This window comes from Larimichthys crocea, chromosome XIV, assembly GCF_000972845.2.
Source record: "Larimichthys crocea isolate SSNF chromosome XIV, L_crocea_2.0, whole genome shotgun sequence".
Classification (NCBI taxonomy): domain Eukaryota; kingdom Metazoa; phylum Chordata; class Actinopteri; family Sciaenidae; genus Larimichthys; species Larimichthys crocea.
The window spans coordinates 7,024,619-7,037,553 of NC_040024.1; the positions used below are offsets into that span (position 1 = coordinate 7,024,619).

Consider the following 12,935-nt stretch of genomic DNA (forward strand, 5'->3'; position numbering starts at 1 on the left):
GGCCCGAGCGGCAACGACGCGGGCCCAGAACGGCAGGGGAGGGCCGAGACAAAGCGGGAGGCCGCGGGGGCCACAAGCGACAACGCCCGGGTGCGGAAAAAGGGGCAACCAGCAACGGAAGCCTCCAGTCCGCGAGCAGCTGCGCACGGCGAAGAGCCTGGGGAACACCAAGCAAAAAATGACTGCCATCTTCTCAGAGCAATCCATACCTCCACAGGTGAACATCAGGGCCGAGTGGCCTTCCACCTTCATCCTCTTCAATGCCCTCCCCCTTCATCTCACAATCTTTGCTACTCCTGGTCCACAACAGTCACACCTCTGCTCTGCTCTCTCTCATTTCCCATTCATCAACTCTTCAAAGTACTCTTTCCATCTCCTCCCATAACACTACGGGCACCTGTCAGACACTCAATCCCTATCCTTAACACCTAGAGTGCTGCACGTCCTTCCCACTCTCTGTCTTCTCTGCCTTGCCACCTGTATAAGATCAGTCCCCTCCCTCTTACTGTCAACAGCAGCATACAAGTCTCGTAAGCTCCTTGTTTGGCCTTGCCACTTCAACTCTCACTCTATGCTCATCTGCCCTCCTGTACTCCGTCTACTCTCATCAGCCCTCTCAGTGTCCCACTACTTCTTAGCTAACCTCTTTCTCCGTCCTACACACTCCTTCCCTCTCATTCCACCACCAAGTCTCCTTATCTATTTTCTTCCAGATGACACACCAAGAGTACACTCCTACCTCCGCTGCTCCACTGATCACATTAGCTGTAGTTGTCCAGCGTTTGGAAGCACCTCCTGACCACCCAGAGCCTGTCTCAACTCCTTTCCTAAAAGTCATGCAACACTCTTCTTTTTCAGGAGTTGAGCCTGTCTCAACTCCTTCCAAAGTCATGCAAAACACTTCCGTTTTTCATCGCTTGTACCATTTCATCCTCTGCTCTGCTTTGCCCTCTCATCTTCCTCTCACCAGCGTCATCTTACACACCACCATCCTATGCTGTCTGGCTACACTTTCACCTACCACTACTTTGCAGTCACTGATCTCCTTCAGATTACACCGTCTACACAAGATGTAGTCACAGTACCTGTTTGCTCCTACCTCCACTCTTATAGGTCACCCTGATGTCCTGCCTCTTCTGAAGAAAGTATTCACTACAAGCCATTTCCATCCTTTTTGCAAAATCAACCACCATCTGTCCTTCTGCGTTCCTCTCCGGATACCAAACCTCCACACCTCACCTCCTCATCACTCGTTTGCGCACCAACATGGTCCATTAAAGTTGCACCAATGACAACTCTCTCCTTTCTAGGGAGCGCTGCAAGCACTTCATAAAGGTCCAATAGATTCTCTCCTTCCTCCAGCTATCAGAATAATTATTATGGTTGTGTGTAATTGATTATAATTTCCCATAATGCAGGTTCCTCTCTCTCTCCTCTCTCTCTCTCTCTGTAGATATATATATATATGGATTATATATATATATATATATATAATTATAATAATAATATATATATATGTAATAAGTATATATCTAATATCTATATAGATATATATAATATATATATATATAATATATATACAAGAAGGTAGTATATATATATATATAAACCTCATCAATTGTTACATTGTTACCTTAACACTATGAATGTTCTTGACATTCTTAATGGGGACTCGGAAGGGGCGGTACTTACCATAACACTATGAATGTTCTTAACATTCTTAATGGGGACTCAGAAGGGGGCGGTACTTACCATATTTGGAAGATGAGTGTGTGAGGACAACTGAGTGCAGTACTACATGGGGATAATTAGGGGGCGATACTGAGAAATCAGTGTGAGTGTGTCGTGATGAAAAAACATCATTTATGAGCCAAAGCAAAAAACTTCACAGGCACCTTCAGAACAGCTCCTGCAGTCATTTAAGAGGCATTACCTTGTGGGGACCCGGTTTTTGGTCCCCACGGTGTCAGAGGTCCCCACGGCGTGACTGTGTAAACAGATTGATGTCCCCATAGTGATAGCAATACAAGCACACACACACACACACAGACACACACAGACACACACACACACACACACCTACACACACACACACACCTTCTGTTGCTGCTTTTAACTTGACTGTTCCCTTTTTTGCTCTGACTGCTTGGAAAGCATGGAGCAAAACATTATCACCCAATTCTGGGTTTCACCTCGTTAGTCACCTTCACTCCAGCTCAGTACCACCAATGTTCCACTTATCTTGGGAACATGTGGTAAACAGAGCTCATTCACATAGCGGCACCCAGTGGTGGGCAGGTCAAACTGCAGGAACATCACAGGTGGGACAGACTGAATCCAAAGTCCAGAGTTCAGTGGAAGTAGTCCGGTTTATTTGAAGTGAGTGTGACAGAGAACCACCACTGTCATGTTGAGGCACTGATATGGAAGAAAATCAGATTTGTGATGTCGGTGAAAAGTGAACCAGGGTCAGTGTGAGGCACAGGAGGGTCACATGACCAACTCATGCAGAGCTGCAGACACATGCTGTCTTCATCACTGGCAGAGACTTGGACTTGTAAACAAGTCTCTTATGTCCACACACACACACATGGACACCGACTCAAACGTCCATGGAAATGAAACCTGCTCTGATGTTACAATCCTCGCAGCTGACGTGACCCAGGCAGAACAAACGCCCAGTTTACAGAGGCAGGTGAACAGGGACACCTGGGCAACCAGCAGACAGGTGAGCTGCAACCTGATGGAGTGACAGCGGGGACGGCCAATCACACAAGAGACGGCACAGCCAATCAGAAGCTTGTGGGCGGTAACTAAGGGAAACAGGTCCTAGTGCCCCCTTTTTCCACAGGTGAGCCAGGTGAGCGTCTTCAGTAAGGGAACAAAGTTCAAAACAAAGACATAAAACAGAAAGAGAACTCTCTTTAAACAGAGTCTATCTTGTCTAAGTTCAACAAACCGAGAAAGAAAATCCTCACTGTCTGATTTCAAACTTCATGACTGAACACGTCAGAAACAGCCTGAACTAAAGAATCCAACAGGAATCTTCTACGTGGACTCAGTGATATATAGAAACTAAACTCTGCCCAGTCCCAGTGATCAAATGAGAAACAAGTTAACCACAGTTAACATTCACAATCTTCCATCAACGAGGCGAGCTCACACGCACTAAACAAAACCAGCTCCCAGTTTAAATGACCGGTACGCGGCAGTTGGGCCCCTCCGATTGGCGGTAAGTGGAGGATGGGACCACACCCCCTCAGCTGGGGACCAATCAGAGCCCGGTGATCCCACACCTGTATTTACATGGGACAAAACTCCACACACCGCAATATCTACACAGTATATTACATACATTTGGAAATACTCTAAGAAAAGTACAACTACCTTGAATTTCAAGCTAAGAACAGGACCACAGTGTTCTGTTGTCATTCATGAAGTCTGATGTGGTTCAGCACAAACTGATTTCTGTCTCTGAGATAATATTATGTATGTTGTCTTCTCTACAAGAAGTCTGATGGATGGACGTGTGATTCATTGAGCTCAACACAATGTTTCCAGTCAGGCTCCTGTGCTCTTTATTTCATCCACATGTTACAAATCATGCACATTGACCTGGTGTCTTCCATCTGAAGCCATGGAAAGGACACTTTTCCTCAGCCGCTGTCCGATCATTGGAACAAATGAAATGACACAAAAAGTATAGTACAGTCAAATATGAACAAACAGCTCAGCCTGAAGCTTCAACAACTTGTGACAGAACAATTTTCAGGAGCTTCAGTCTGTACTGAATCATTCTTTAATTCAAGCGATGCGTTATCTTGATTAGTTTTATTTCATGTAGACGTGCACGTTAGCTGCTGATTTTCAAAGTTTCATTCAATCTCAAGCAGAGCTGTAGAATCACAGATTGATCTTTTGATTCTAGCAATTTTTCACAAAGGTTTCCTCACACAGGGAGAAACCCAAAGAAACATCTGTGCTCACACAGATGTGCTAAAGCCAGAGGCAGATGTGGACTATATGTAGATGCTGCAGGACTACATGTTACAGAGGGAGGAGCAGAGCTTATTGGATTCAGCAGTCAGCACACGCGTGAATCTAATGTAATTAAAGCCTAGTTACATTAGATTCATCAACATCTCCAATAACAAATGATTTAGGGAAACGGGTTAATTCCCAGAGCGAGTTTGAGTTGTTTCAGAGTGAACCTAGTCATAGGAACAGCAGGGTCACGTTTAACATTGAAGTCCCAGTAAGCACCTGAGTCTCCATTGGTGCAGTAGAAAGCTGACCACATCACTTTGGGGATATTAACCCTGTTATTGAGATTGGTGTTACCGGGTATTGCTCCAACTACCACAAAGCATTTCATTTGGTGCGCATTGATGAAGTAGTCCACAATACATTTCATGCAGTACTCCATCTGACTCCATCTTCCCCTGTTAAAGCTGTCCACCTGTGGAACGGCGTTGGTCAGGGTGAAGGTCGAGTCTAGCTCGTCCTGGTGTGATGCGTGATTGGCTGGAAATAAATGGCCCTTGTCATACATATTCTGTTCTTTGTAATCAGCATTCACGGCCTGGTTGTTGCAGGTGGTGCGGCCTTTGGGCCTCATGTTGACCTCCTGGAGATTCTCAAGCTGTAAGAGTTAAAGAGAGGAGAGGAGAGGAGTCAGTGATTCAGTAGAACAGCAACCTGCATGCAGCATTATATGAACTCTGTCCTTCTGACTGTCAGTCCATACAGCACACAGTGATGTGTGTTCATGGAACTGATACCAATGTTGATAACTGAGTTCAAATCAGAAGATCATCTGATCGGCTGTTTGTTGTTGTGTGAACATTTTTAATAAGGATCATTTAAACTTGTGGATAAAAGATAAAACCAGCATTTTACAGTTAAAGATAAACTTGGAGTGGACAAACTGTGTCTGCCACTCTACTAACGTATGAGACAGAGACAGAGACAGACAAACTCACCTGTGGCTCTATCTTCCAGGTGATACCGGATCTGTCTCCCATTGACCCTTTGTACTCGTAAGCAGAAAACACTGGAATTTTGTTCTTGGTGTCGTAGACTGTCAGAAACCTTGGCTCATCTTTATAAGTCTGGCAGATGACTTTGTATGTGTTCTGGTCCTGGATGTTCCCCCCCACCAAGACGCCTGGGATTTCTGGTGGAATTCCCTGATAGAGAAACTGTTTACAGTCCTTCACTTCATTCACCACTCTAGCCAGTGTGGGAACGATGGTGAGGAAGAGGAAGGCAGCGAGGAAGCAGATATTCTTTGTCTTCAGAGACGTCATCGTCAAACACTGTATCATTAGAGAGAAGAAGAACAACCAAACATTACAGCTAAGTGAGACTTATATATATACACATGCATCTACTGTATTTGCATCTGTGGCTCACCTGATCTCCAGTGACACTCAGATGATGAACAAGATGAGCTGCACCTTGTCCAAAGCAAACAAATAAAACAAGTTCTACCACTCTCAGGGGTTTCCCCCGAAATGAGTCACTGGTTGATTAATTTATGCACATATGATTAAACAATTATTCTATTGTGATCAAATAACAAATGATGCTAACACTGCAGTTTCAGTTCTGATGTAGAATACTAAAAAAACAACCATAAATATATATGTATGATGACAGACTGAAAGACTTGAGAGCATAACTTACAGCCTTAATATGATTATATACTACGGGGCCGTGTGTAGCAATGTATGTCATCTCAACAAAACTCGTCAGGTCTCGTTGAGCATTTGAACACAAAATGCCGCAGTCAGAAACTGTTAAGAAGAAAAACATCAAGCAAGTTCACAAGTACACTGTTTTCCCAAAAATCCTATTTGTCCCCAAACAGGAATTAACATTTTTACAGTATCTGCAGCAGCTTGAGCAAACAGTGTCTGTTTGCAGAGCTTTACCGTCACGACTGAATCATCACCTGAAAAGGTACGAGCAGTCGTTTATCATGCTGTGTGTGTTTGTTAGATTGCAGGATTTGAATACAGGATCACCTTAACGTTTGAGCAAAGTATCAAATTACTCATGAGATGTGGTCACATGCATCAATGTTTATACTAACTTGCAGCATGCTTTTAAGCAAATAAGAAACTAGGTAAGTCTTTGAAAAAATGAAGATTTATAGTAACACAGAACTCAGAGACCAACTAAAGCCTTTTAATTGAACATAAACCAAGACAGAACAGTTCAGTGTGCAGAATACAGCTGCACTAATGTGACACATAAAGGGTTAATAGAGCAGCTGTGGGTTAGAAATCAAATAAACTTGATACTTGACCTCTAACTACATTTACAGTCTAGTTCTTCAGTGAACTGTCTCAGTCTTAAAGGGTCCCATTTAGAAATCAGACTTTACAATACAAACCACAATAAAGCTCTCACTATATTAGTTAACCACAGCGCCATCTCATGGACAGGTGACTGTACAGCACGCTGTGCTGCAGGTACAGAGACACGCTAAATACTGTTCAACTCCACCTTCTATTGGACACTTGTCCACAGCGCCACCTGGTGCTCATGTGGTTGTAATGCAGGATGAACTTGAAGAAGTTTTGTGATGACCTAACTCTTCATGCGGCGCCATCTTCTGGTCAAAATGTGAGTTTATCAATACAAAACTCACTTTCCCATCAGCCCCAGCTGTGGTTCGTGTTTAGTGCTAATTATCAAATCATTACATAAGTGTCACACCTTCAGAGGTGTAGTGCAGTTCATTCATGCCTCCATGGATCAGAGGGGACCTACACACCTTTAGACAGGTGGTCATAATGTCATGGTTGATCAGTGTATGTATTTACAGTACAGCATCTCCACCTGCTGGTTGAAGCCCAAACTGTTACTGATATCAACACTGCTGCCATCATCACCACAAACACCACTACTGGATCGTGTAGCAGTAATATTTCTAGTTTGAGTATATTTCCTATGCAGCCTGGAGAGTGACAGTCACAAAACAACAAGTTTACTTCACCTTTTTGAAAAGAGGATTACATGTCATTAATTATACGTGTTTTTGTTTTCAAAAAGAATCTGAGCTGTCACATTAATGTAGTGGAGTAAAAAGTTGAATATTTGCCTCTGAGATGAAGTCGCAGTCGAAGTATAAAGTTGCATCATTTGGAAATACTCTAAGAAAAGTACAACTACCTTGAATTTCAAGCTAAGAACAGGACCACAGTGTTCTGCTGTCATTCATGAAGTCTGATGTGGTTCAGCACAAACTGATTTCTGTCTCTGAGATAATATTATGTATGTTGTCTTCTCTACAAGAAGTCTGATGGATGGACGTGTGATTCATTGACTGTCAAGATAAAATCACCACTTCACACACAATGTTTCCAGTCAGGCTCTTGTGCTCTTTATTTCATCCACATGTTACAAATCATGTACATTGACCTGGTGTCTTCCATCTGAAGCCATGTAAAGGACACTTTTCCTCAGCCGCTGTCCGATCATTGGAACAAATGAAATGACACAAAAAGTATAGTACAGTCAAATATGAACAAACAGCTCAGCCTGAAGCTTCAACAACTTGTGACAGAACAATTTTCAGGAGCTTCAGTCTGTACTGAATCATTCTTTAATTCAAGCGATGCGTTATCTTGATTAGTTTATTTCATGTAGACGTGCATGTTAGCTGCTGATTTTCAAAGTTTCATTCAATCTCAAGCAGAGCTGTAGAATCACAGATTGATCTTTTGATTCTAGCAATTTTTCACAAAGGTTTCCTCACACAGGGAGAAACCCAAAGAAACATCTGTGCTCACAGATGTGCTAAAGCCAGAGGCAAATGTGGACTATATGTAGATGCTGCAGGACTACATGTTACAGAGGGAGGAGCAGAGCTGCTTATTGGAAACGGCAGTTATTACGCACGTTTTGTTTTACTTTAGGATCCTTAATATCATCAATATCAAATGCTTCAGGATTTGTGCCAGGAAATGCCTCATTGCCCTGTTTTTCTTTGAGTTCTTCCAAAGTCTCCATAACGAGGAGGGTTTTACTCTGTATTTTCACATTGTCGCCCCAGTGAGCACCTGCTATCGACCTCTCTGTGTCACTGCAGTAGAAAGCTGACCACATCACGGAGGGAATATTAATGCTGTTGATGGGTCTGTTGTTGTTCCCGGGTTTTGCACCAACTACCACAAAGCATTCCATTTTTCTTTGGTTGATGTAGTAGAACATAATGTATTGGATGCATTTCTCCATATAGGCCCAGCTTTTGTCATTGAATGAAATTATTTGTGGAACAGCATTGGTCAAAGTGAAGGTTGAAATTTGCTCATTCTTGTACCCTGTGTGACTGACTGGAAATAAATGGCCCCTGTTATAGTCTGTTTTGATGCTATCATAATCAGCATTCACGGCCTGCTTGGTGTAGGTCTTGCCTCGTTCTTCCATCATCATGTCCTTCGAGGCAGCGCTGTCCTCAAGCTGTAAAAAGTTAAAGGCTGAGTTAGTGATGCTGGCAGAGTAGACATGAAGTCATGTGCAGTAAAATGTTTTTTAATGAAGTAACAGCATTTAGAAACAGCTGCACAGAAAGGCTCACTGCCTGATATATGTTAATTTGAAAGGGTAGTCCTGCTGATATAACATGGATGTATCACTGGTAGGCAGTGGTGTGCAGTATGATGATTATTATTATAGAGACAGAAAAACTCACCTGTGGCTCTATCTTCCAGTCTTTTGTCGGTCTTCCCCCCGCTTTTTTGCCACTGTACTTGTAAGCAGAAAACACTGGAATCTTTTTAGCAGTGTCGTAGACTGTCAGATACCATGGCTTATTCGCATAAGTCTGGCAAATGACTTTGTATCTGTTCTGGTCCTGGATTTTCCCGTCCTTCAAGACGCCTGGGATGTTTGCTGGAGTTCCCTGACGGACAAACTGGTTACACTCTGACGCCGACTGCACCACTTTAGCCAGTGTGGGAACGATGGCGAGGAAGAGGAAGGCAGCGAGGAAGCAGATATTCTTTGTCTTCAGAGACGTCATCGTCAAACACTGTATCATTAGAGAGAAGAAGAACAACCAAACATTACAGCTAAGTTAGGCTGCAGCTCCACATGTAGTTTGTTTCCTTCAGTTTGAACCACAGCAGAAAAGTTGTTGAATAAATGATCCATTATCCTTGGTAACATGGAAAGATGAAAAGAAGTATAGAAACCAGTCAAACAGGGTTATATTGGACTGAGTCGGACATTTCTCCGTCATACTTGTAATACAGAACCAGCTCTACACTGTGATACAACACAGATGTTGTTGTCATCCCATGGGGATCTGAATAAACTAACAAACTACCACTTGTACCAGGGACAGTGGCACATTTTTGTGATGTCTTTTGTCCCTGTCTGTTGGTTCATATGAAACTTTTTCATTCTGTTTTTGCTGTCTGTCCTGGCAGAGGAGATATTTGATGTCAATGGGACCTTTCTCGTTAAATGAAGGACGAATAAATAATCCAACGTGTCAGAAATGAAGCTGTCAAGAAACAGACGATGTCTGTAGCTCTTCTTTAGCTTCACATCAGATCATTTAATCCATAATCTGAATTTTCTTATTCTATGAAATGAAACTTCTAAAATGTAAAATCTGCCTCTGCCAATAAGAACTCACTGAAGTTTCAATATCAAATGGAAAAAAGACAGAGTGCATAAAATGACTATAAACTTTTTGAAATTTGCCTTCTAGTCCAGAAAGTTTGTGTTTTGTCAGCGTGATCCTGCACACTGCACATGTTGGCAGATATGAAATTAATCTGATGCAAACTCAGCGTGCTTCAGCTACGAAAGCAACCAAACCACGTGGATCTATGGAGATAACATTTAATTCTGCCCGACATCAAAAGCTCCATGAGCAGAAACGTGGTGAAACACGGTAAATATTGGAGATGATTTCAAAGATAAATACAGCTTAGAGCTCAGGAGGACCCAGAGCACCTGTTCAATATTTCATTTAAAATCATTAACAATGGATCCAAACTCAGAAAATAAAGCCACAACTTTGTATTTAGAGCGTTTAAGTCATCAATAACACAATAATATACATTGTAACATTAATACAAATTAAAGTATAAACTGAAGACAAAACCTTTTACACAATTTGAATTCATCAGCCTGAAAGCTACGCATGGGACGCACTTGGACTTTCCAACATGACAACGATCTAAACACAACCGTCTCCCAACCTCAACACCACTGAGCCACTTTGGGGAGATCTCAAACGTGCAGTTCATGCAAGACAACCCAAACATTTACAGGACCTAGAAGCTTTTGGCCAAGAAGAATGGGCATCTTTGTGACCTGAGAAAATAAATGGCCTCATGCAGAACTATCAGAAAACACTGCAAGCTGTCATTGATGCTAAAGGACCCAGAGCACCTGTTCAATATTTCATTTAAAATCATTAACAATGGATCCAAACTCAGAAAATAAAGCCACAACTTTGTATTTAGAGCGTTTAAGTCATCAATAACACAATAATATACATTGTAACATTGAATACAAATTAAAGTATAAACTGAAGACAGGACTTACGAGCTGTGACAGGTCGTCCAAAAGTCAACGGTGTCTTCGTGTTTCTGGAGCAGTGGAGGGCAGAAGGACTTCCTCGACTGTGAAACAAGCTTGTGAAGGACGTCTTACTTATACTGAACATCCAGCAGGTTGTGACGGTGGAGGATGTGCCAACTTCAAGTAATAGATTACTCTTAATGAACCACATTTCCTCTTTTTTAGTTCGAAGTAAGTGAAGAAACTCAGACACGTCACATAACGCGCTAAAGAAATGTTTTTCTCACGTAGCTCACACAGCAGAAATGATGCTGCAGAGATCAAATGATAACTGATGAAACAGTTCAAAATAAACAGAACAAGATGTTGCTTTCTCAGTATTGCTGAGACATGCTGCAAACCCACAAAACTGAAAACACCCATCGAGCTTTTCACACCCAGCGCAATGACCAAAAGGAGAAGTAGCACGATCTGTTTTACAGCCATTCTTTTTTTCATTTATAGCGTACTCTGTCTCTGTCAGTCCATCTGTACAACTTGTCTGATCCACTTAAGTGTATTCTACCTGTATTTGTAAACTCCTTATGAAGTGAGACTCTTCAGTCACAGTGACTTGACTAAGATCTCTTTATTCTCACAAGTCCATTTAAGACATTTCTAAAATATGAAAATTCACATTTCACTTTGTTTTGACTTTTTTAAATTGACACAGCGTCTCAACTTTTTTGGAATTGGGGTTGTATCATCCAAATCAAATATTTATCAGTTCACAATAAACCGTGACTTGTTTTTTACATTATAATACTTCATGCTAGTGCTGCTTGATCAGTTTGTTGGCTCAGTATAAAATACAAGACAAACGGCCTTCAGTGATGATTTGGCATCAAGAGCAATGTGTTTATCACAAAACTGATGCAACAGAAATGATAAGGCAGAGATAAAACGATAAAACTCTGGTGAAACACTTCATGAACTTCTCTTTTGAAGTGGTTTTCACAAGAATTGAATTTCCAAGAAAAATGTAACAACATGGAGCTAATCTAACACTTCTTCTTCTTACTGATGTTTATTATTTTGTTGGATGGATTTTGTTACCAGCTGGTACAGCGATCTGTAACGATTTCAACTCTTCCATCTGTCTCATTTTTATGGGATATAAAACAATGAAAAATGAAGATTTATAGTGACACAGAACTCAGAGACCAACTAAACTATACTGTTAAACTCCACCTTCTATTGGACAGTTGAGCACCACTATACCTGCAACTAGAGAAACAACAGCTCGTCCCCCAACTACCACTGCCACGAAACCATCGACCCTTCCTACAACTACTGAACGGCAAACTACTACCAGTCCACCATTAACAACAGTCCCTACAACCATTCATTCATTAAATGAACTGCACAAAACTTTAATCTAGACAGATGCTTTTAAAATTATCACTACCAAGGCGGATCGGTGCGGCTTCTGCAGTGATGCGAACTCTGCACCGGTCCGTCGTGGCGAAGAAGGAGCTGAGTCAAAAGGCGAAGCTCTCGATTTACCAGTCAATCTACGTTCCTACCCTCACCTATGGTCACAAGCTTTGGGTAGTGACCGAAAGAACGAGATCGCAAATACAAGCGGTCGAGATGAGCTTCCTTCGCAGGGTGGCTGGGCTCTCCCTTAGAGATAGGGTGAGAAGCTCGGCCATCCGCGAGGAGCTCAGAGTAGAACCGCTGCTCCTCCGCATCGAGAGGAACCAGTTAAGGTGGCTCGGGCATCTCGTGAGGATGCTTCCTGGACGTCTCCCTAGTGAGATGTTGCGGGCACGTCCCTCCGGGAGGCGGCCCCGGGGAAGACCCAGGACACGCTAGAGGGACTATGTCTCTCGGCTGGCCTGGGAACACCATGGGGTCCCCCTGGGAGAGCTGTACGAAGTGGCCGGGGAGAGGGAAGTCTGGGCCTCCCTGCTGAAGCTGCTGCCCCCGCGACCCCGACTATGGATAAGCGGGAGAAGATGAAGATGAAGACTACTAAGGCATGTCAGGTTGATTCTAACAGCCCATCAAGGTGTACAGGAATGTCACACAGTTAACTAAAGCGCACTAAAGACAATAAAAACTGCTTGTGTTATTCTTCACCAGAGAATGCATCAATAGGGAAACTTTATTCATTAAATTGTGGGTTTCCTCAGCTTCACATTCAGATCTGTGAGAAGCTCACTGACGTCACTGTAGCCGACTTTGTTGGATAAGATCTTGGCGCGAACCTTTGGCTTTATGAGGTGAGGAGGCACACCCAATCGCAAAGCCTTCTTCACCACTGGGGTATTCATCATCAACACGTCCTCCAATTGGTTTGTTTCCATGGGAACCTCCTGGTTCTCCATGGAGCAGGACCT

The 12,935-nt window shown here is 42.7% G+C and overlaps 2 protein-coding genes across 3 annotated transcripts in view; one reads left to right on the forward strand and one right to left on the reverse strand.

Annotated features, from left to right (window-relative positions):
* The window catches only part of LOC104935135 (V-set domain-containing T-cell activation inhibitor 1), a 592,626-nt gene that overhangs the window by 484,456 nt on the left and 95,235 nt on the right, over positions 1 to 12,935 (forward strand). The window lies entirely within an intron of this gene.
* LOC104938098 (endonuclease domain-containing 1 protein) lies at positions 3,817 to 10,726 on the reverse strand. Of its 2 annotated transcripts, XR_003463706.1 has the most exons (4): positions 10,576 to 10,726; positions 8,705 to 9,043; positions 7,793 to 8,472; positions 3,817 to 3,977 (listed from the first exon to the last, which is right to left on the reverse strand). XR_003463706.1 is itself a non-coding variant. In XM_027287627.1 (3 exons), exons 2-3 carry the CDS (start codon positions 9,032 to 9,034, stop codon positions 7,885 to 7,887), a joined length of 918 nt encoding a protein of 305 aa, XP_027143428.1. In that variant the 5' UTR covers positions 9,035 to 9,043; positions 10,576 to 10,726; the 3' UTR covers positions 7,371 to 7,884. The 2 variants fall into 2 exon arrangements, 1 of the variants encoding a protein (XP_027143428.1); XM_027287627.1 differs by lacking the exon at positions 3,817 to 3,977 and having other exon boundaries at positions 7,371 to 8,472.